Source organism: Lutjanus erythropterus, chromosome 17 (genome assembly GCF_056507025.1).
Source record: "Lutjanus erythropterus isolate fLutEry1 chromosome 17, fLutEry1.hap2, whole genome shotgun sequence".
In the NCBI taxonomy this organism is placed as follows: Eukaryota; Metazoa; Chordata; class Actinopteri; order Lutjaniformes; family Lutjanidae; genus Lutjanus; species Lutjanus erythropterus.
In genome coordinates, this window is record NC_139333.1 from 26522449 (window position 1) to 26545292 (window position 22844).

The 22844-nt window shown below is 38.4% G+C and overlaps 1 protein-coding gene across 1 annotated transcript in view; it reads left to right on the forward strand.

Moving 5' to 3' along the window:
• skap1 (src kinase associated phosphoprotein 1) overlaps positions 1-22844 on the forward strand; it is a 48585-nt gene that overhangs the window by 8926 nt on the left and 16815 nt on the right. The window contains exons 5-9 of the mRNA XM_084741320.1: positions 14833-14913; positions 15125-15208; positions 15290-15414; positions 16776-16839; positions 18862-19065. Of these exons, the coding sequence (XP_084597446.1) occupies positions 14833-14913; positions 15125-15208; positions 15290-15414; positions 16776-16839; positions 18862-19065 (558 nt within the window). The remainder of the gene's footprint in view (positions 1-14832; positions 14914-15124; positions 15209-15289; positions 15415-16775; positions 16840-18861; positions 19066-22844) is intronic.

Consider the following 22844-nt stretch of genomic DNA (forward strand, 5'->3'; position numbering starts at 1 on the left):
TGAAGTTATGTCTCACTGTTGCCTATTTCTCATTTGAATATGAGGAGCCAATGCACAGTAACAACATTATTACACGCTGCTGGTAAATAGAATATTAAATCTAAATTTTGTCATTTTGGCTGAAGCTTGAAAAAGCTATATAAAATGAAGTGCTTTTGAAGGTGCATGCCCGGGTCTCTTGGCGGGCGAAATTGGAAAAACGATGCCAGCTGATGGATTGATGCTCCATTAGGGGGTTAATCAGCAATGTTTAAGGCGCCAACTGGCCCCTTGTCTGTGTTTGAAGTCAAATTAAGTCATGGAAAAAGAGCAAGTTTCTTGGTGCTTTGCATTTAAATAATGAGAGACCCAGAGAAAAATGTTGAAACTGGGGGTAGACTGATTCTCAGCCACTATATTCAGCATTTTTACAGTCATCACAGTAGCTATAATTTAAAATCAAATTGCTGATAAAATGAATTAATTGAAAAATAGGTTACTTTTGTTCTGATGCAGCCGCCTCTCTCTGTCTGCAGTCTCACTCAATGTCCCGCCCACAGCACAATCTGATAGTTAATTGGGCTTCTTTATATACTGCTGGTACCTTCATCTATAATAATACATCCTAATTGTTGATTTAGGGTCGCAACTAACCGTTATTTCTGCTATTTCTTAGTCTATAAAATGTAAAAAATAAAATGCTATGTAATGCTCTTTGCAATTTCCCAGAGCCTAAAGTGACATTCTCAGATTTCTAAACACCCAAAGACTCTTCATCTACTACCACAGAAGTTGAAGAAAAACAGCAAATCCTTACATTTAAGAAGCTGGAATTAATATCAAAATAGTTGCCAATAATTTTCTTTTGACTAATCAATTAATAAAGTAATCATTGCAGCCGCGGTGATTATTTGATTATTAATCACTTAAACGATTATTTAATTAATGGCCAACTATTTTGATAATTAATTGTTATTTTGACTCTGACAGTAAACTGAATATCTTTGGGTTTGTTGGCAAAACAAGATATTTGAGGACGTCATCCTGAACTTTGAGAACCACTGGTTGAAAATTTTCAGCATTTTCTGACATTTTATAGACCAAACAACTAATTGACTGATCGAAAAATTGATCGACAGATTAATCGATGACGAAATTGCTGCCCTAATTTGTATTTTGTACTAATGATCTCCATCTTCAAAGTAAGTAGAGTTATCAGATAAATGCAGTATTCTAAATCGTTAGGATTTCAATTTTTACTGCAAATGTGTATCAGTTCCAAATATTGGTTCTTGTGCTCCTTGATTACTTATAATTTGGAGTATAAGTATAAGTTGGAGTTTTTGGAATTTTCTGATTTAAAATGAGTCAAAACAATTAATATTTAAATTGTTGACATTTAATTTTCAGTTGACAACTAATCGAGAATCGACTAATCCTTGCAGCTTGAGGAGAATTGTGACACCCTTAAATGATCACTATCAACTCTGGAAAAAAAAATATATATCTATCGATCCCTGGTTGAAACATTGCAAACCACTTTGTAGCATGTATCCCAGCTTGTCTCTGTTGTCTGCAGCACCTGGACAGTATTTTGGGTCTGCATAGATGACCAATCCTTGCAGGTTTGTTGGCCTGTGGTCATGCTGACTGTCTGCCCACATACTGAACTTTTGACCTCTGGCCTCTTGCTTGGCCAACCTGTGACCTGTCTGCAGTCAGTCCAGAGTTGTGTGAATGATTGTCCTTCCCGTCACGGAACGCCCTATCGGTCACGGAGTTTCTTTGGACTCTGCGATAGCCATCTACTGTATCTGTCTATCCATCAGAATATCTGACTGGAGATTCATTTTTCACGGCGTTCGTCGGTGTATGGATTTTGTGACATTTCGATAGCGGCTGCTAGTTTGCAAGGAAGCGAGGAATATGTTAATGACCTCCACTCTTCCTCATTCTCCTTCATTCTCCTCTCCTCTCTCAGTTGCTGCTGCCTGTGTGCTTTTCTAGAAAGACACACACACATACACAGACACACACACACACACACACACACACACACACACACACACACACACGCACATTACGAGGCAGGAGCAGGCTCTGTGCATCGCTGCGACTGCTTGCCACCAGGGTTCAAAAGTTCACACTATTCCCCTAGGGCTACTGTGCTGCTGCAGATGCTGATAGTCTTTCTCTCCCTCTCTCTTCCTCTCACGGCTGCCTTTCTCTGCCTCTCTCGCTCGCTGTTTACACTATTAATCTTGTACACTCTCTCTCACACACTCACTCACACTGCCTGGCAAGAAGAGAGCGGCTTGAAGGGGGGATTTGGACGTATTTAACCGAAGGGCATCCATCACTCTCATCTCCAGCTTCACCCCCACCAAAAGCAGCCACACCGTGTAGTTTTTGCATCCTCGCCGGTCTGATGCAGCTCTCCCCTCATTTGCTTTGTTTTATTGTTGCGTTGCATATAATTACATCCCTCCGTTGCCTCTGGTGTAGCGCCGCGTTGAAACCCAGGGAAAACAGGCGAAGGTAAATGTGCAGCAGTCCATCTGTAAAGAGGCACATAGGCAGAATGCAAAGTGGGAAGCTGGGGCAGGGTGGCTCCTAATCTCCCCCAGAGCTGTCAATGTCACAGACAAATAGCAAAACTATCAGATGCGGCGGGTTCACCCAGAGGTTAGCGTTCCCAGGTACCTCCTGCATTCACTCCCTCTCTTTCTCCCCCTGCCTTGCAAATGAGAATTTGATTTTGCCCTCCACTGGAATCCATTTCTGGAGATGAATGAAGTTTCAATGCCAAGCCCAGGTGGCCCCGCTGATTTCTTAGGGAAATAAATGGAGATGGGAGAGATGTGTTGGCCTGTACACAGACAGTGACACGGCGGCTCCCAATGCCTCTGGGATCCCTCTGTTTAATTGTTGCTGTAATGTAGCACTTTAAGGTCATTAACATGCCCTTGTGGAGTTATTCGAGGATGTTGTGGATGCATCCCTCTTTGCGCCGGGATCTCCGCATGGCTGGAAGAAGTCAGCACTTTGGTGTGTGTGCCAAGTGGGACAGGGCTGCCGTGGGCTTGTATTCTCTTGGAAGATTGCTTATCTACAATGGAAATTTTTACCATTGATTCATAGAGCTGTATGTTAGCTTATCTCAAAGAAATGGAAGCAGAGGCTGGTTGATTGAGAAAACATTTTATAGAAAAGGAACTTTGTCCAGAATGCAAACTGATTTAAACAAAACAATTATGATTTTTGATAATTAACTTAAAAACATAATTTCCACACAGCACTGATCGCGGTTAAAGTGACACAGTTTTATAGAATGCCAGGCCTAAATAAATATGATTTATATTATTATTTTTTAAATTTAGTAGGTCAGGCTATTTTGCTTCGTTTAATATAATCAGTGATTGTAATTTTGTGGCATTTAGAATGTGTGCAAACATAAAAAAAAACACCCCCTTCATTAAATAATCATCATCCTTGCTGTTTTATTTTGCATTATAGTTTTCTATGAGTTCATTTGTATGTTGTCATAAACTCAGTTTGAAATGACTTTCGCAGCAGTAACTGTCACAGAGGTGGATTTACTGTTTTTGTCTGAATGAAGCAGTGCGAAACCTATTTGTTTTTTTGTCTGGTTTATTTATTTATTTGTAAATAAAGAAAGATTGTACATTTAAGAAGTTATTGAATTATAAAAAAAATGTTGAACTTCAGAAAAATCTTTTTTTTTTCACAATTATAACTTTATTATTTTACATTCCTCTAAATGTTAAGCAGTCATATAAAATGCGTTATCATACTAAATTAAAAAACATATATATACTGGCACAGTGCAGGTGATTTATTTTATTGAAGCTATTTCAAATCATCCACATTTACTAAGGAAATCAAGCAAAAAAAAAAAAAAGAAGAATTGCATCATATTCTAATTTGTTCCAAAAGGCCAAATTAAGTTATTATTCAGCCATTACCCTTATTTATTTAGGAAAAACTGAAAGGAAAACTTTTTAAAAATACAGTCAATATTATTATAGTAATTATTTGCAGGTCTCTGCAAATATTAAGAATAAAATTTATAAAACAGTAAAACCTATTGTGATATTTAATGTGGAAAAACTTGCCTAAATAAGTAATCATCTTTTTATGATTTCTTAATGGAATCTGCTATTTTCATTTATATGAATTCAAATAAGATTAAAAAAAAAATCAATTTTATCCACTGAAAATAATTTTAATAAATATGCTCACATTAAATGTAACCACCTACATCAAATTTAAGCAAGGCGACGATTTTGACAAACGTTTGGCCTTATTTTCCTCAGCAATACATTTTCTGTAACACCTGTTGCGTGTGGACCCGCTTGAGATTTATGAAAATAGTCAAAGAATGATGCCATCATATAATTGTTTATTGGTATAATATGTAACAGCAGTGACTATAAAATAAGAGCAATTATATAATAAAGGTAATGGGCATGAGATATTGCGCAGAGAGCAGTGCAATAACACAAACGTATTTACTTATAATTATTGCTAAAATTATATTTAAAGCATTTTAGTGGAAATAACAGAAGCATTTTTAAGTTGCAATAACTGTACATTCAGAGGGCGAGTGTGTTGATTTTCTCTGAGTGTTTTTCCCTCCAGGCTCTGTCGTTGACTCCGTTATATCCTGTTTTTATCACAGATACGCAGGCTCTCCTGTGGGCCCGAACTCCTCCATTGTTGGTATTTATATTCTTACTACTGTTTTTTTCTTTTTCTTTTTTTTCCCCTTGTCTGTGTCAGTGAAGCAGCTGAAAACCATCCCCAGCGATTAGAGGATCATTGTATCTGCAGTTAAGCATTTGAATAGTGGTAGTAAATCTAGAAAAGGGAAATTCAGGGTCGCTGTATACGCTGCTTATGGCTGCCCAGGGGGAAGCCGATGTCACATAGTAAATTTAGCCCCTTAGTGTCTTAACGGTGGCCGGCCTGAGAGGTTTGAATGTAGGAATGGAACAACAGTGGAGCCTAGAATGACTTGACATAGAAACACACTTTTTTTTTTTTTTAAATTCCAAATTGCATCAATTTTAACAGACCAAGTCGGACAATAAAAGAGAAACACCAGATATCTCTGCGTTGCACTAAAGAAAACCATTAAAGTTTTTATTCTGTTCTGCTTCACTCAGTCGTAAAGCTTTTTGTTGTTTAATCTGATTGACATCCAAAAAAAAAAAAATCCTTAATCACTCCTGCATAAATGCCTGGCCCCATTAAACATTATTAGACAACCATACAGGCATCATGCAGGCTGATATAATGCACTGCATGTTTTCGTTGGTTCAAACACATGCATTAGGAGGTTCTAAACACGGTTTATGTATCGATGACTGAAGTCCTAATCAAATCAGGGGGAGGAGAGGAGGGCAGGAAAGACATTCTGCCCTTAACCTCAGTGCCTCTCAGTCTCTCTCCTCCCTTTTGACGGCCGCCTCGCTGGAGGGACGCGCAGCAGAGGCCTTCTACTGTAATGAGGAAAAATGTATCAATTTAGCTCGGCCTGCGCGCAGATTGAGCGCCGGGCGGGTGAAGGTGCACCGAGTGAATCCTTTTTCCTAATCAAGGACAGTATCGAAGAGGATTGCGGTCTCGCTCGCTCCGTCTGTAGAGTCAGCAGCATTCCTCCCCTGCAGCCCCCTCAGGGCCGGGGAGCCTCTCTCTGCCTTCTGTTTCACCTCATCAGCGGAGTTCACATGGGGGTCAGGTCCTGCCCCCTGATGCTGCATTCAATGCAATACCTCTTGCATCGAAAGGCACTGTGAGAGCCCCCGCGCTCAAGGACTAAGCGCAGAAGAAAGAAAACATATGATAACTTGCTGATTTTGATTCCTACCTGTGCCATGAGGGGGGTCACCTCTTCTACACGCTACTAAATATAATAAATGTATTAATCTCATAAAGTGGCCAGTGTTAACTGATGTACCTCACCGTGGATTTTAATGGCACTGTGTGGTAGCTTTCTCTCTACCGATGGATTAAAAAATAAAATCTTGTCTTTAGTTACTTCATAAATAATGAAGTAATTTAAAGGATTTGTAAAAGTCTTAAAAGTTAGGAAAAATACTCTGTTAAGGAAAGGAAAATGCTTGAATTCAATATATGTATTGATTAATGCTTGATAATCTGGTTTCATCCTTACAGTCACTAATTTATACTAGAAGTACTTTAATATTTGAAATGAAAAAATCGTCATATTTGTTATTCATAGCTTTATGTCTTCTACTGATTCTTTACCCTGGAAAATAGAAATAATTTAATAATCAGGATCAAAAATACAAAACTAAGATGAAGAGCTGATAAAAAAATTGATAATATACATTGATTGCTGGTGTTTGCGATGGCATTATAGTAACAATTTAGATGTGATGATAAAGGCTTTGAGAGTCTGGAAATTTTGCGTTCAGGCACCTTAAAGAGCGCTTGAATTTTACTCTCTGAAAAGTTGTACAAACCCTGTATTTACCTATGAGGGACAGCACACATTAAATAACATTAGTTTGATGTAAATTTGTCAAATTTATCCAAAAAGATCATTTTTATCCTCATTCATTCGGCCAGTTGGTGTTAAGAGTAAAGTGAAGAAAACAAATAAGCAAAGCAAAAAACAAGACAAAATCTCAAAAAATATGTTGATTAATTGATAACCAATAGAGAAAATTAATCGGTAACCATTTTGAGAATTATTTTAAGGTATTATTATGCAAATATTAGGGCCTGACTGATTGGATTGTTGGGGCTGATAACGATAGTTTAAAATAAGATGCATCTGCCAATATTGCAGTGATCTCTCAAATGTGATTATCGCACACTCATGAGAATGATATGTAACAAAGGCAAAACATTTTACAGTTAAACAAAGTTTATTGTCGAAAATAACACCAAGACACTGAAACAGTTAATTTTCATGGATAATTTTAATAATTGTAACTACAATTTGAAAAAAATAACAATGATATATCTGTCTGATTCTAGCAAACATATAAAACATACACTGATTCCAGCTTCTCAAATGTAAGTGTTTGCTGTTTTTCTTGATTTATTCTAATAGTAAAGTATCTTAGAATCTTTGTGTTTTGGACTGATTGTCGAGCAAAACAAGTTGTTTAAACACGTGAACCTGGAATTATAGAATTTATTTTATGACATTATAATGAAAATTATCATAAGTTGCAGCCCTACAGCAGACAAAGCCCCATCAAAGTGCATACAGTTTAATAGAATACCAAATGAATTAAACCACTGTTTATTTATATTTATACCTACTTCTGAAGTTAACATCTTTGGGTTTCGGACTGTTGGCCAGACGAAGCTGTGTCAATATGTTAACTTGGGATTAAATAACTGGGTACTTCTAGTTAATGACATTTTATAGAGCAAACAGTTAGATAATAGTGAAAATAACCGTCAGTTACAGCCAAACACAGATCAACAGGCAAAACAGAATCAAAGCACATATACCAGAATACAACAGAAATGAAAAGAAACTGAATACGGGAAAAAATCATTAGTCGCAGCCCTACAGCAGACAAAAAAACCATCAAAGCATGAACGAAAAGAAACCGAAATAAAAACCCCAGCAGAACACATACAGGACACATACAGCACTCATAACTTCAAACAACAGGTGAGACTTAACTTTACAAATTTACACTATGGAGCTGCAGCTAATAATTATTTTCATCATTGAGTAACCTGTTGATTATTTTCATGATAAATCAATTAATTGTTTGGTCTTTAAAATGTTAAAAAAAGAAAAATGCTCATCAATCAAATCAATCAAATTGCTTCTTTTGTCCCAAAACTGTCACCAACTGTCACTGTCCACACTAAAAACTCTTCAGTTACAGTCATAAATGATGAAGAAAAGCGGGAAATCCTCATCTTTAAGAAGCTGGGACCAGCAAATATTTTACATTTTTGGTTTGAAAAATGATGAATCAGTTTTCAAAATAGTTGCCAACTAATTTTCTTTATCTTTTCTTTTGGGCTAATCTATTAATTGACAATTCATTGCAGCTCTAATACAGTATGACCTTACATTCACAGAGGTCCACAAAAATGTAGACATCAAAGAAAATACTGGGGATGCCTGGCACACACACACACACACACACACACACACACACACACTCGAGAAAGAAAAACAAGCAGGCAATCAATATTGCAAGATGCTGCTTGTTTGTCAAACATCATTCTTCTATAACATATACAGTACATTACATTTTATAAAGTACACACCTGCTTTATTTTAGGTAATAAAGTTTATGTACAAAATTTCAGATCATAAAAAGGAGCACAGAGTAGCCAAAGAAGAAAAAAAGAAAAAGCTTTTGTTACAGGCCAAATCTTTTTTTTTTTCCTGATAAAGATTTTTTCCGCTCTCATCTCTCAGTCTTTCTCCATGTAACTGGCTAACTTGGATGTTTCTAACGGCGTGGATACAGTCGTGGTTCCTGCCTCTGGAAGTACATGTCCCCCTGCTGAGACCGAACCCTGCCACTGCTGTCGCTGCTCGCTGCCTTCCTACTGTCTCAAAGAAAAGATGCTAAAGCGGCTGTTCGCTCTCCATCTTCTGCAGCAGCACCATCAACATCTTGCGCGCATTTTTGTGTTTTCATAACATCTTTGTTGCATTATGACCACCGTTAGATCTAATGTAACATATTAGTCCTCCCACCCAACCATTTCCCTTCATTTTGATTCACTCTCTATCCAGCCTTTGATTGACTTTCAGCCTAAGTAAAGTGGATTTTAATGAGAGAATACATTAACTCCCTCTGGTCATGCTAACATAAATCAGCCTTTTCTTGCGAGATCAACTGCTGAGCTCATAACACCATGCTGAGAGAGTGTGAATAACCAAATGAGAGATTGCGGCTGTGGCAAACCGCTGGCAGCTCAGATGCATTGTTGTGTATCACCCCCCGAGTTTAAAACAAGTTCAGGGAGCCAACAGAACGGAGCGCTCATCAGCACACAGGTCAGCTCGCTTATGGAAACGTTCCTCTGTCGGGATCAATTAAACACATATCTCTGGTCAATTTCTATTGATTATTTCCTTCCATTTGGAAATGGGGTGACATATCTGTTCTTGCTGATGACCACTGAGAGCAGTTAAATTCAGTTAGCGTGGCCTGTAGCAACTCCTCACCTTGATTTACAAAACACGTGACGCTGCTCTAACATCGCATCTATCTGCTTCTCTTTGTTGGTAATTGCACTCAGCTAAATAGGTTATGCTGAAATATCAATAAATTGCCATCAAATTAATGTCAATACCAAAGCTGTGGATGGTGCTAATTAAAACGCAAAAGGGATGAAAATGAAGTCATGGCATTGCCCTGAATAATTGATAACGCAATTTATGATTTTTATGAAAGAGTGCCGTCTGTCTGCGATTTTGATGAGGCCTTAATTAGATGCATTAATGTGTCTCTCTGTGCCTGTAGTCATGCTCAAAACTCAAACACCATGATGGTTGTTGGGGTTTTTTAACGCCCTAAATTACACGTTTTCAAATAACATTACCTCTGAATATCCACTTAAAATTGCATGGGTCCCAAAGAGGTGTTTGTGTGCAATTTTCATTAAAGGAGGCATTGTTAACTCAGGACCAATCACATTCTACTTTTGCTTAGGGTGGGATCAAGCAGCTTGAAGCAGCATGATGTTACACTGTGGAAGAAACTTGAACTATTGTGTCAAATCAAGTAAAGCTGCAACAATTAGTCAATTAATCAATCAGTAGTCTCTTTTAAATTAATTGCCAACTATTTTTGTATGTCAGTGATGGTTTCGAATCTTTTTTTATGCCCAAATTCTCTTACTCCAGCTTCTTAAAAGAAAATATTTTCTGGTTTCTTTAGTCCTCTGTGAGAGTGAAGTGAATATCTTTGTGTTGTGGACAAAACAAAAACATTTGAGGATGTCACCTTGGCCTTTTGGAAACACTGATCAAACATTTTCTGACTTTTTGCGAACCACACAACTAATGAATTAATCGAGAAAATGATCAACAGATTTATCATTAATAAGAAGAATTGTCCGGTCAAAGTTTTTTATTACCGAATAACACAAAATATGTCTAAAGAGCTGTACATAAAAATAAACAATAATGAAAAATATTTGCAAACTATTTAAGGATGTGAAACAGTGACATAAATTACATAGGAAACATTATGACCAAATAGTTAAAATTTTTATAAATGTATAAAAATGTAGGTAAAATACAGTAATACACAATGTGCACATAAAACCTGGATACAAATCAAAAGATGCACATTATATAAAAACATTTAACATATGGTACATATGCAACCGGGCGCACATAAAATTGAGGATAAGCTGGATAACCGTAGTTATTTTTGGGATAGTCAGGACTAGAGATAATAGGTAAGATGGTGCAAGTCTTTGTAATATTTTATAAAGCTGAGTTGCACCAACAAGGAGTCGTTTTTAAACTTGCTTTAATGAGGCTTAACTGTAAATTAGATTGCATCAAACTTTAAAACTAGCTTAAAATGACAAAAGATTATATTTAAACCTCTCATTAAACTTCAACTTAGTTTTTACTCTAAAGATAGATTAAATTCTGTTGCTCCAAAACTTTAAATTCAAGTTTAAAACGTGTTGTAGTATTTACTTTAAACTCACACTTAGAAATTGAACTTTTAAAAGCAAAATAATTAAGCCCCTCAAAGTAAGTTAATGGACGGAGTTCAGTTTTATGATGCGTTTACAGTTGCTGTCTGGCAGTCTTTTTTCCCTTGCTGTACTGTTGTTCATTTTATTTGGCCATATTGCTCCATTATTTCAGCCAACAGGTTGTTCCTCAGGGGAGAAGAAATTAGAGCTTCTCTGCAGAGTCATCGTGAGTAGGCTAACTAGGCAAACTGAAAGTATAGCTAGCTGGCAAAGAATTTAACATTATGTTAACTTTTTAGCTAGCAAGCAAGCAATATAATATTTTAACTTTCTAGCTAGCTAGCAAAAGCTAGCAGTGAAAAAATGAATGTTTTGATCAAATTTCTAGTTTGGTCAATATTGCAGTAGCGATATTTTGTACAAGAAATTTTTTGTTTAATAGTTGATGTAGATAAGCCAGAGAAAGGGTGTTACACTAGTCAAGTCTAGATGAGACGAATCCATGAACAAGTGTTTCAGGATATGTACTCTTTATAATGTTATACTTGATCCAAATTTCTTTTTTGAAAAATATAACACCGAGATTTCTAATAGTAGGGTTTTGTGAGATTCTAAGTTCAGAGTGAGATGATTGAATTTGTCTCTTAGAACAAGAACCAGTGTTTCAGATTAATCAGTGTACATGTTTCCATTTTCACTGAAACCTGTGTTTGCACCCACTCAGTTGTGCCTGTGTTTGATTTTCATACTGAGGAGGACAGTCAAGTGAGGTCAGGTCACCCGGCGTGTTAAAGTGTTAAACACGCATGAATGTGTAATGTTTATTGACTCAAGCCGATCAGAGTGATCCCGTGTTGATTTTGTACCTCCTCATCTATTAGCCGGGCTCGACCTTTGAGATAAATGAAGAGCGAGGGAAGCAGACAGATGAGGGGATTAGAAGTGGGCCGCAACAGGGAAGCAGGCCCAGGAAAAAAATGGACGGACTGCCAGCGGATAGATGAGGTGGGGGAGCATAATGACCGCTGTTTGTTATGATGTACTGAATCAGGTTCTCTTTGACAAAACAGTCCTTAGCACCTCTGTATTTATAGTGTCACCGCTCAGTCCATCCACAAAGGCAGGCTGATGATATGTGAGCGTGTTAGTGCAGTGAGGTGTCTGGGGCTCTGCTCTGGAATGACCCGCTCATCTGTCAGGACCCACGAGCTGAAGCGGTGCCGGGTTATGGGATCACAGGCTGGAGTATTGTGAGCTTAAATCTCGGGAATGTTAGCCAAGCAAAAAGCCAATATCAGCTTTATTTTGCTCTCTAGATCAAAGTTATTCAGGCAGAGGTCACTGAGAAAAGACTGACAACAACAACTTCCAGAGAGAGCTGGCATTCGACTGGGAGGCTTTTTCACGTTGCTGATTTTTATGAATGAGAAAGCGGTTCCTGTTTGTCTAAAGTTGGGGGATGCTCTTTGTTTAAACCAGAGGGCCCAGTTGTGGGATGACATGTTTGGTTTTTCCCAGCAGTTAAACAGGTCCTTTCTGAGAGGGATGGACTCCAGGCATTCCCCTTGTCATCAGCGGTCTGAATGGGGTGTCACACTGACTGGTGTAAATGGTCTTTAAATTGTTCCTGTGTTTCAGACTAAAAAGGCGGTTCCTGCTCTCCCTCTGCTTTTTTCCCCTTCGAGGCTAATGCCTGTTGACTAATGAATTTGGGGGGAGCTTTGCTTTGTTTCTGACACGTGGAAAAGCCAGGTACTCCTGTTGAAGCACAGACCGGAAGACGACCCTTGAGGCCCGACCTGGGGTCAACTTTGCAAGTTCCCCACTAATGGATAAAGGCTAGAAAATAGGTCAAATATGCAGATTTCTTGTTGGAACTTCAAAACTAACTTAAACATGGAACAGCTGGTTAAAGACACTTCTCTTGAGGTCAAATCAAATACCCTTTAACTACATTCTACCTACCATGTTGTTCTCGGTCAGATTAAAGGGACAGAAAACACATTTTTCTTCTTACCTACTGTTTATCCATCTCACTTGTTTTGGTGTGATTTTTGGAGATATCGGCAGTAGAGATGGCTGTGTTCTCTTGAATAAAATAGAACTAGATGGCTCTCAAGACTTGAGGTTTCAAGTCAGCCAAGGAGGACGCCTTTCATGTTTACATCCAGCACTGACATGAGCACAAACCTCTTGTTCATGAGTAGATATACACGTCCTTCTCTGTGGTGAGATGGTTGACAAATGTAGTTCACTAGAAAGAAAATAATTCTTACATAAAAAATGACTCTTCAGTAACTGGGGCATGATTTATGGGAAGAAAAAATGGTGCTGAGTTTTTTTAAATAGAAATTTGCAGCCTGAACATCACAGATTGACTGCCATCTAGTTCAGTAATATTCGAGAGAAGGCAGACATCTCTATGGCTGATATCTCCAAAACGTGGCAACTCACACCAAAACAATCGAGATGTATAAATATCGCTAAAGGTAGGAGGGAAAATATGTACTTTTGATTTTTGGGTGGACTGTCCTTTAAAGGTAAAAATGCCAAAGTAATCTTAAATCTCACATTCTGCTAGAACTCATCCTCCCATCATATTTTTAAAAAGCAATAGGGGTGTGAGAGACATTTATGTCCATTGTAGAGAGTTACTCTGTGGGTGTTATGTGTTGTAGCTTGGTTAGCTGCTCTACTCTCACAGTGTCTGTGTGTGTCTGTAGGGGAGTGTCAGTAAGTACACAGCTATAGCTTGTTGTTTGTCATGATTATTGTCACTGTTTGCGGGCCCTAAATATCTTGTTAAACTCTGAATTTAGCACAGTTCTCAATGGGATTATGTGTCATATATATACTGCCACTGAAGAGGAATAAATCGTTCATGTATGATCAGAGGTGGAAATCACCAGAGGCCTCAAAACATGATATTATCACGATGCTTAAGTCACGATATGATATTACTACTTTTTTAAACATAACGTATACTGCAATTTATTACATTTTTTCAACTGCAAATTATGCCCCCCCAAAGGAAAATTTTGCAACTTCTGTTTTATCCGACAAAGTTTTGACTCTGTTCATTCTTCAGTCATTTTTATTACTGCAAAATGGGATTGTCAAGCAGACTGAGTGACCAAAACTGTTATTAAACCAATCCTGCTGACCATAACATCTGCTCAACACAATCTAGTGGACCAAAAAAGCTGTTGAGTTCATTATTCTGAAGCCAAAATGTTTCATTTGCATTTGCAATATTAATAATTCATATAGTTAGAGTTATAGTTATACTTGGCTTCTGTGTATTGATATAATATTGCCATGCAAAATATGGTGAAACTATGCAATATAATTTTTTTTGTTTTTTGCTTGTATGATGTCATTTTTCTTCTGAGGCAGAAAAATGAGTTTTCGCACACAGTATGTGTTTTGTTGGAAAGATCACCTGTATCATATGCCTAACAACAATCTATGCTATTATGTGTAGAGTGCAAAAAAATAGTGTTGAGTTCCTCTTTCAAACTACTTCTCTCCAACACACTCTAAACTAAATACTATGCAAACTGCATCATGCAGTGCTTGCCTAACAATTGCACTAATTAACTAAAGCCTCTTAAGTTGTGCCATTGTCCTATCATGTTTAAAAATTTGACTTTGTAAATTGAAGTGAGTTGTTTGAATTTCCACAGGAAGGGTACTGCCATTAAAAAGTGCAATGTGAGCAGATGAATGGACTGCAGTGCTCAGCAGCACTGTAAATGTATTGATCCCAGTTTCCTAAAGCCTTGCAGGGATGTATTTGATCCACAGAGCTGGAGAGCTGGAAGCTGGCTTTATATTCATGGTGTGTGTGTGTGTGTGTGTGTGCGCGTGTGTTGCCTTAGGAATGAAGAATGTTTTTAAGTGCAGCTTATTAGGAGTTAGTGCTGAACCAATTAATCATTCAAATGATTAGTTTATTCACATCAACTATTTCTGTAATAAATTAAGCAATTAAACTCATTTATTAAGGAAAATGCCAAACTTTCTCTGATTCTAGCTTCTCATGTGTGAGGATTTACTGCTTTCTTTTGTATCATTATAGATGAGATGTCTTTAATTTTTCACAGTTTCTTAAACTTTTATGGACAAATTATCTGCTTCCGTTCACAGACTGGGGTGACATCCCCCCTGTGGCAGCCCAGGACATCATCAACGTCTTGAAGCAAGGCTACTTGGAGAAGAAACGAAAAGGTACAGCAGCATCTAGGTACCAACCCGGGGTCAAGTAGTTCTATCGAGTATTGCTGATTGTTTGTTTTAGTTGCTTGGAGTGCCAGATGAGCAGTGTTGACTACATCTGAACAATTTTAACAACTTCAGGAAAATACTCATATGAAACAAATGTCCTTGTAATTATCCATTTAATCCATTTTCCCTGATCTTGGTGCTCTTCTTCCTCTAGATCACAGCTTCTTTGGCTCAGAGTGGCAAAAGAGATGGTGTGTTCTGAACAATTTAATATTCTACTACTTTGGGAGTGAAAAAGGTTTGTATGAAACATACAGAAAGATTACAGGTTCATGAATTGAGTCAGATAACATCCTACCATGTGTGCTCCTCCCTGCAGACAAACAGCAGAAGGGCTCCCTTTTTATCAGTGACTACGATGTGCAGCTAGTGACCAACCTGAGAAAAGACTCCAAGAAAAATTGCTGTTTTGAGCTCTTTGCCCCTGGACGACGTTCTTTCCAGGTCTGTATTACCACCCCAGTCCTTATGTAAAATTTTCCTCCTTTGTCTGAGGTAAATATCTATTAATTTAAATTTAAATTACAGCCTGACCAATACATCAGCTGATTTTAGATATTTTAGTATCTTAATGTTTTAGAATTGAATAGAATAGAACTTGTAGCATATAAATGGTAAAGGTGTGAAGTAATTTTAAAACAGTGTCTCTGTTCTATAGCTGGTCCTCTAGAGAGCAATAACAAATTAATTTTTCTAACGTATGTCCCGCTCAGTACATATATTCATCAAACTTAAAAAAATGAAATAAAATAAAATAATAATGGCTCCCCCTAAAACACATACATTGTGTGAGTAGATTTGATATGAAATAATTAATTAGTTAATCAAGATAAACCTATTTTGACAGCTGATAAATTTTTAAATCTGCATTATTTAAAGCTGCTGCAATTATTTTTTAAGTGGTTATGAAACAGTCTCAATTTAATACTGATGCCTCTATAGGACATAAAGCAAATGAGGCCAACATTGAGACGGTCGGCTCTTTCTATAGTTATTCTTAATGCCTTGCACCGTGTTGGACTCTCCTTTAAATCAGATGAAACAAGCCTGGGTTAACTTTTTTCTCAGGCAAAGGTACAGTTAGTATGTTTGCCAGTTGAAGGAAGCAAGAGGAGATTTTTATTTCTATGATTTTATTTTTTGCCATTATGTTTTGTGGTTATGGCAGTGGAAGCACTACCACTTTTGTCCAAAGAGGTGTCTGAAATCAGCAAAATATTAAAAGTCCTTGTGGTAGCTTTAAGTAAAGCTGCCAAAATCTACTGGTCTAGATCTTTCAATTGTGAACATTTGCTACAAGTTCTTATGGTGAACTTCTTTGACTTTTTATGGATATGGCAGTATGTTTTTGTCTAACTCTGACACTCACTTCTACCGCCTGGTAGCTCAGTTGGTAGAGCTTGTGTCCCATGTACAGAGGGTGTGAGTCCTTTAGGCTGTCCTATCTGAATAAACAAATACACATGCTCAGAAAAAGATTTTTAAAAAATCCTGCATTAGTTGGACTTTAATGTAAATCCATTTGGAAAACATTTTGTTCACATGTCTGAATGGCACCATTTTCTCAGTCACTAGTAATTTATTTGTCTTAATTAAATATTTTAGAGACAGATTATTTTAGATCTGATAACTTTGTGGCCATTACAGAAAGGAATTTTTTATATTTGGTCTTTTTCTTCCTTATGAGACAGCTAGGAAGAGAGTTGGTTTATGCCTCAAAGATTATAAATCAGGACTTTTATTTCCACATGAATACACCTTTATATGTGATGATAATTGCAGGATTATTGCCTCTTTCTCACCAGTTCGCTGCCAGTAGTCCTCAAGAGGCCAAAGAGTGGGTCGACCAAATCAAGATTGTACTGAGAGGTAAGCAAGCATTTCTTCACACTATTTTTCTGGTGCCTATTGTGTGCGCACTTCTTTATCACTGTTGCTTCTCCTAAGGTTTCTCCCTTTTTTGTTTCAGTTTTGTGTTTGTGTGTTTCCTTATCTGAGTCATGGGTGTCATATGTTCAGGTTGTAAATCCCTCTGAGACAGATTGATATGGGGATATATAAATGAAATTGACTTAAGCTGACTTTTTAAAAGCCACATAGGTTAATTGGAAAATACAGTTAAAGCAGTATAAACCTTCCAAACCTTCTTTTTTCTCAATTTTCTACTAAAGTTTGCTTGTGTTTCCGAGGGGCAGAAAGGTCAGAAGTGAAAGGGAGCCCTTTATCATCTCTGACTCAGAGGAAAACCACCCGATCCATCACTAACTGCACGCGAGTCCTGAATCTCCTCATTCGACTTGTCACCCACCATGTCATGTGCACCATCATGTAGCTCTGGTTCTCCTCCACCCCCCAACCACTCCTCCCCTAACCCTCCTACCGAATTCCAACTTACAGGAAATTGATTGGTAGATGTTCTGGTTATCCTCCAGTGACATTGATTTCTGCTTGGCCGCTGGTGTACGGCCGAGGACCTGATACCCTGTGTTGCAGTGGCCAGTCGCCTGCAATGAGACGGCTCCTCCATCTGAGCGAGCAGTCGTGCCTGGTCTACTCTAAAATGGGCTCGGGCCGGGCCACTGATTTGCGGGAAGTAACAGACACTCTGCAGTTTGTCTTACTTCCTTCCAGCCCAGTTTTACTACGAGATGCAGTCTGATCCAGAACATACAGATCATTATTTACCCTCCAGAATTTACCTGAGAACAAGGCTGACTTTTCTGATTATTTTTGGCATTTTGCCTTTATTTGATAGTGATGATAGAGATACAGATAAGAAATGCAAGGAGAGAGAGAGGTATGACACACACTAAAAGATGTGATTATATCTGGAATGCGTCTTAATCACTCGGCGAAGCAGTGCAGCTTTACAGCACATTTCAAGCACAGAGGCAATTCAAAGCGCTTTACATAGGCAAAGAATAACATTAGAACAACATTCAAAAACAATAAGCAATAAAGTCCAGAATAAAATCAATTAAGATTAGTTTTTAAACAGATGAAGTGAAATAAAACGCACAAAAAAGTATAAAATGCAAATATAATAGTGAAGAAATGCAGTCACAGTGCAGTACTTGTAAGTTGCTGAAAATGCAATAAAGCAACTAAGTGCAGCAGAGGAAAAAAGTCAATCAAAGCACAGGAAAATACTTTTTAATTTAGATTTTAACATGGTTTAACTTGGGGCACATAGTGCTGCAGGGGTTGCATGTTTTTGTAGGCAACCTGGAAGTTGAGTGGATTAGTGTAGAAAATAAGCAAAAATAAAAGTTTATGATACTTAGAACAACTGTAGCCTCATTTAGCCACTTGGCAACTGCCTTTTTTTAAGACACATAGAAGCTTCAAAATTCACAGAAGATGCACAGAAGATTATAGGGGAAAAGATGGAGAACGTGGGAATGGGGGGCTGTAAGAGCTGGATCCAAAACTAACTGAAAGGAGTTGACAGCAAATGATAAGAGATAATTTGTTTTATCATTTATTAGTTATTTATTTGTTGGTTCTTGCTTCTCAAATGTGTGGATTTGCTGCTTTTTATATATCGTTGTGCATTAACTATATTTTAGAGTTGAACTTTTATTAAGATAAAACAAGCATCCCTTTGAGCTCTGTGAAATTGTAATGGACATTTTTCACTGTTCCATACACAGAAATTAATTGCAATCAAAAAAATTATAAACACATTAATAGATGATTAAAATGATTGTTATTTGCAGCCAGAGCCTCCACTGCTGCTGTATGGCACGTGTCCTCGCCTGTTGTGCAGTCAGCACCACTCAAGCATTTCTCTTACTTTACCCTTTAATGCATGTGTGTGTCTTTTGTGCTACGCTGTGCTTTATCTTGACGCTAACGCCGCCCATCACGCTGTCTCTCCTTTCCTCATAGATCTCAGCTCCACCACCATCCCTGTCGATGACGAAGAGGAGGAGGAAGATGAGACCTATGATGACATTGAGGGGGTGACCGCCGGCCCTCCCCCGCCTCGGCCTGGTGGTACTGCCCAGGCCTCTGTGAGCGGCAAATGGGGAGGAGGGCAGGAGACGGGGGAGGTCAACGAGGAGGACGAGGATATCTACGAGTTGCTGCCAGGTATGAGGATGTGGTTACCCCGCATGCAGAGATGCTTCGCCCACACACACACACACACACACACACACACACACACACACACACACACACACACACACACACACACAAACGCTCATGATACTCAGTCAGACAAATAGACACAGTCGCTCTGCCTCACGCACACTCCAGCCCTGAGGGATTTTTGCAACAAGAAATATTTGTGATGATCTCCCCTGGCTGTGAAATTTGTGTTGCCAGGTGCCTCCCTATCACCACGACACCCAGACTGATCACTCATTTTAAATCAAGCAACACTAATAAGCTTGTCAGAAGTGAGGTGACTGCAGAGACACACACAGGAAGGCAGGAGGGGAAGATTCTGTGACACTACTTTACAATAAGACTACAAATTAGGCTCTTAATTAGGTTGTAAACACTTTATAAATCATTAATAAGCTGTTACGACACATTAAATAAAAGGGTAACAGTAATCCATTGCTTTCTAAAAAGTGAGCCCACATTTATCTGTACACTTCAGTTTGAGATCTCATTGCTTACTTTGCTTGAATTGTCTTCTCTATCAGCAGCATTTATACCTGTCAGTTATGTCACATATTTGTTAAAGGAGCTAAAAAGAATATTCAGCCTTATTAGATGCCAGCAAACAACAATTTGCAGAGCAGAGAATGACGTCACATAGTCATCTCTTTTCAGCCAGGACAGCATGTGTGCATGTTGGTGCATGTGCATGTTCGTATGTGTGCGCGTGCATGTTTGTGCGCTTGCGTGAGCAAGTCCCTCTCAGTCTTCCCTGTTTCCATTTTCAATATGGTGGCCTGGGGAGTAACTTTATTTACTTTTTTATATTACTGCTTAACAATAAACTAAAATATGTTTCTGAAACCAAAGAAATAGGTGATGCAGTCACAGAATCTCCATCCATTTTTGATCAACACTGCTTAGTTTGACAGTTTGATCTTCAGGATTTGGAAATGGTCATGTCTAGAAGGGAACCTTGAATTTGGAGCTTGTTGTTTGTTCATTGTGCACATTGTCCAAACTAATTATGTCTTCTAATGTGGCAACACTGTAGTTAAACATCTGGGTAGGTTTAGAGACAGAAAACACCTGGTTATGGTTAGAGAAAGAGAAGTTTTGGTCACTCTTGCAAGATCTTTCACCAGTCAGACAACAGCCAAAATGACAGCTGCCTGCTCACAGTCCTCTTCATTTTACAACTAAACAGTCACTAAAATATGTCTCTGAAAATATTGTAAGTGAGGAATAGGCAATCCAGTCTCAGAATATTAATTTATGTTTGATCAGCACTTCCTGTTTTGACAGTTTGATCACAGGTTTGGGAGCAGTGTGAGTTCAGACAGCACTTCCCCCCACTTCATAATCTAATTATATACCAATTTTAAAGCATCAAGCGAATAAGGGTAAGGATTCTCCTTACATTGGCTGAAAGTCAGCTTCCTCTGGTCTCACTGAGAACTATCTGTTGAGAAACAGTTATGTTGTTGAAATCAGCGAGAGCCGTGTAGTTCCGAATGCTCTGTCATAGAACGTCCAATTAGCTAATGTTGCCAGGCAACAAATAGCCCACAATTCAATCCACTAAGCAGAGTTTTGGGCCAAAATTGCCTAGCAACAGCAATTTAGTTGAAAGGAAGTAAAAAGTGCATCTCTCAAGGCTTAAAATAGTTCTGGAGCTCTTAACGTCACATCTTTAATAGAAATTAGAGTTTGATTGAGAACGTTACGAGACCCCAGAACAGAGCGTGTGAGTCCCTACTGAAGGGGGTGGGGGACAGTCCCATGTGTCAGGGTGGCTACAAGATCCCAAGAAGGACAAAAGGGGTGATCTGATCTTCTCAGGGCCCTCGTCCATCACTCTTTCTATTAAATAAGATACATCAAGATTCTGTTTCACTCAGTGAGTACATTACCTTTGCCAAAATCACTGGTGAGAGGGAGATCACTCTTCAGACTGTCACGCCAGCGTTCAAAGCCATCTGGGAAGAGGTACAGACCCTGACCACAGATGGCATATCGAATGACGGGCTCTTTCGTTCACTTTCTCACCCCTTCACTTATCAATCATTCTGCACCTCACTTTGCTCACTTACAGCGCCTACACAGTGATTAGATACTGTTAAAGGGATAGCTGGGATTTTTTAAAGTGTGGTTGTACGAGCTACTTCTCGGTAGTCAGTGTTTTAGGTACAGTAGATGACAGTTGGCACGATTCCAGTTTGGAGAAGCCAAGAAGAATAGCATGGAAGCAAAGCAATGTACTGCTGTGGACAGCAAAACTTATTTAGCCACCTAAAAAAAAGAAATCCGCCCAAGAGCATGCTGTACTGAGAATATTTCACTGTCTTACTTTGCTGTCAGACAGCCTATTCTTGCAGGAAACTGCTGTTAAATAAGTCAAATATTGCCCTGTCCAAACCAGCCAAACTCCATGGGTGAAATTGGTCATTTTACCTCGCAGAATCTGGGAGTTGCTGGTCTGCCACTGCCTCAATTGTTCAGTTTGTTTGTGTCACTGTGTGACTTCAATGAATCCAAATCAATGTTTTAAAGCACCAGAGTCACACAACAACACAAAGAAACTAACTGATCGAGGCAGCGATAGATGAGCAACTCCTGTGTTCTGCAAGTAAAAAGTAGTGATTTTGCCAAAAGAGTCTCGTGGCTTTGGAGAGTGTGATATTCAGCATGTATAACAGCAGTTTCCCATCGGAAGAGGTCGTCTGATGGCAAGATAAAAAGGTGAAAATGTTCTAAATATAGCATACACTTAAACTAATATTGATTTATTTCTGTGGTGATTAAAATACATACTCCTGCTGCTAATACACTGACTAATTATAAGTATCTCATACAACCCTAAAATCCAAATTATCCCTTTAGTTTATTTCATTTTTATTTTTATTTCCAATGATCGTGATGACAAGGAAAAAATCTTTCCTTCTTAGCAAATATTTCTGAATAGCAGTCTTTACAATGACTATGTTTTGTTTTACTTTACTGCAGTCATTGCTCACATGAATGTTGAATATTTCCCTAAAGTTGCTAACTTTAAATATCTGGAGAATATTTCTAAAATTGCACCCTTGTCAGATACATCTTGCACGTGTGGTAACCAAACTAGCGAAGAAATGTCGAGCATCATTTTCTCCGTGATGAGCTCCCTCAGTTTTGTCAGAGCAAAACACTGAACATGGCTCGGTTTGCAGGCAGATTGCAGTGCGATGGTGGTATTGGCTCCGGTGCTGATGACTGATTTTATTGACTGGAAAATTAAATCACTTTGATATAGAAACCGTTGGCCCATAGCGGTGGCCTCTCGACTGAAGGATGCTCTTCTGCACAGTAGCTGAAGAGTGCTGAACAAATGTTTAGACCCTTTGCAAACAACATTAAAATCTCTTTTTTTCTCATTTGGTGTGGTAACAATGCCATCAAATCCAATAATATCTGTTGCATTTTAAAGAAAATTTTGTGTTGTTTGTATGTGTTTTTCTTGTCAGTGTGTGCTTCAGGAAAAAAAAAAGATGCACATAAGAAACTCTCCACATCCAAATGCCAACTGTGCACTTGACCACAAATATGCATGTGGATATACAGTATGTGTGTGTGTCCCTGTGTGTGTGTGTGTGTGTGTGTGTGTGTGCGTGTGTGTGTGGTCCCTCCCGGTCTTCCTGGAAGCAGAGGCGCAGGTTGTGCTGGAAGGTGGATAGTGTTGCTGGGTTGTGGCGTTGCTGTCAGCCCGCTGCTGTTAAGGATGG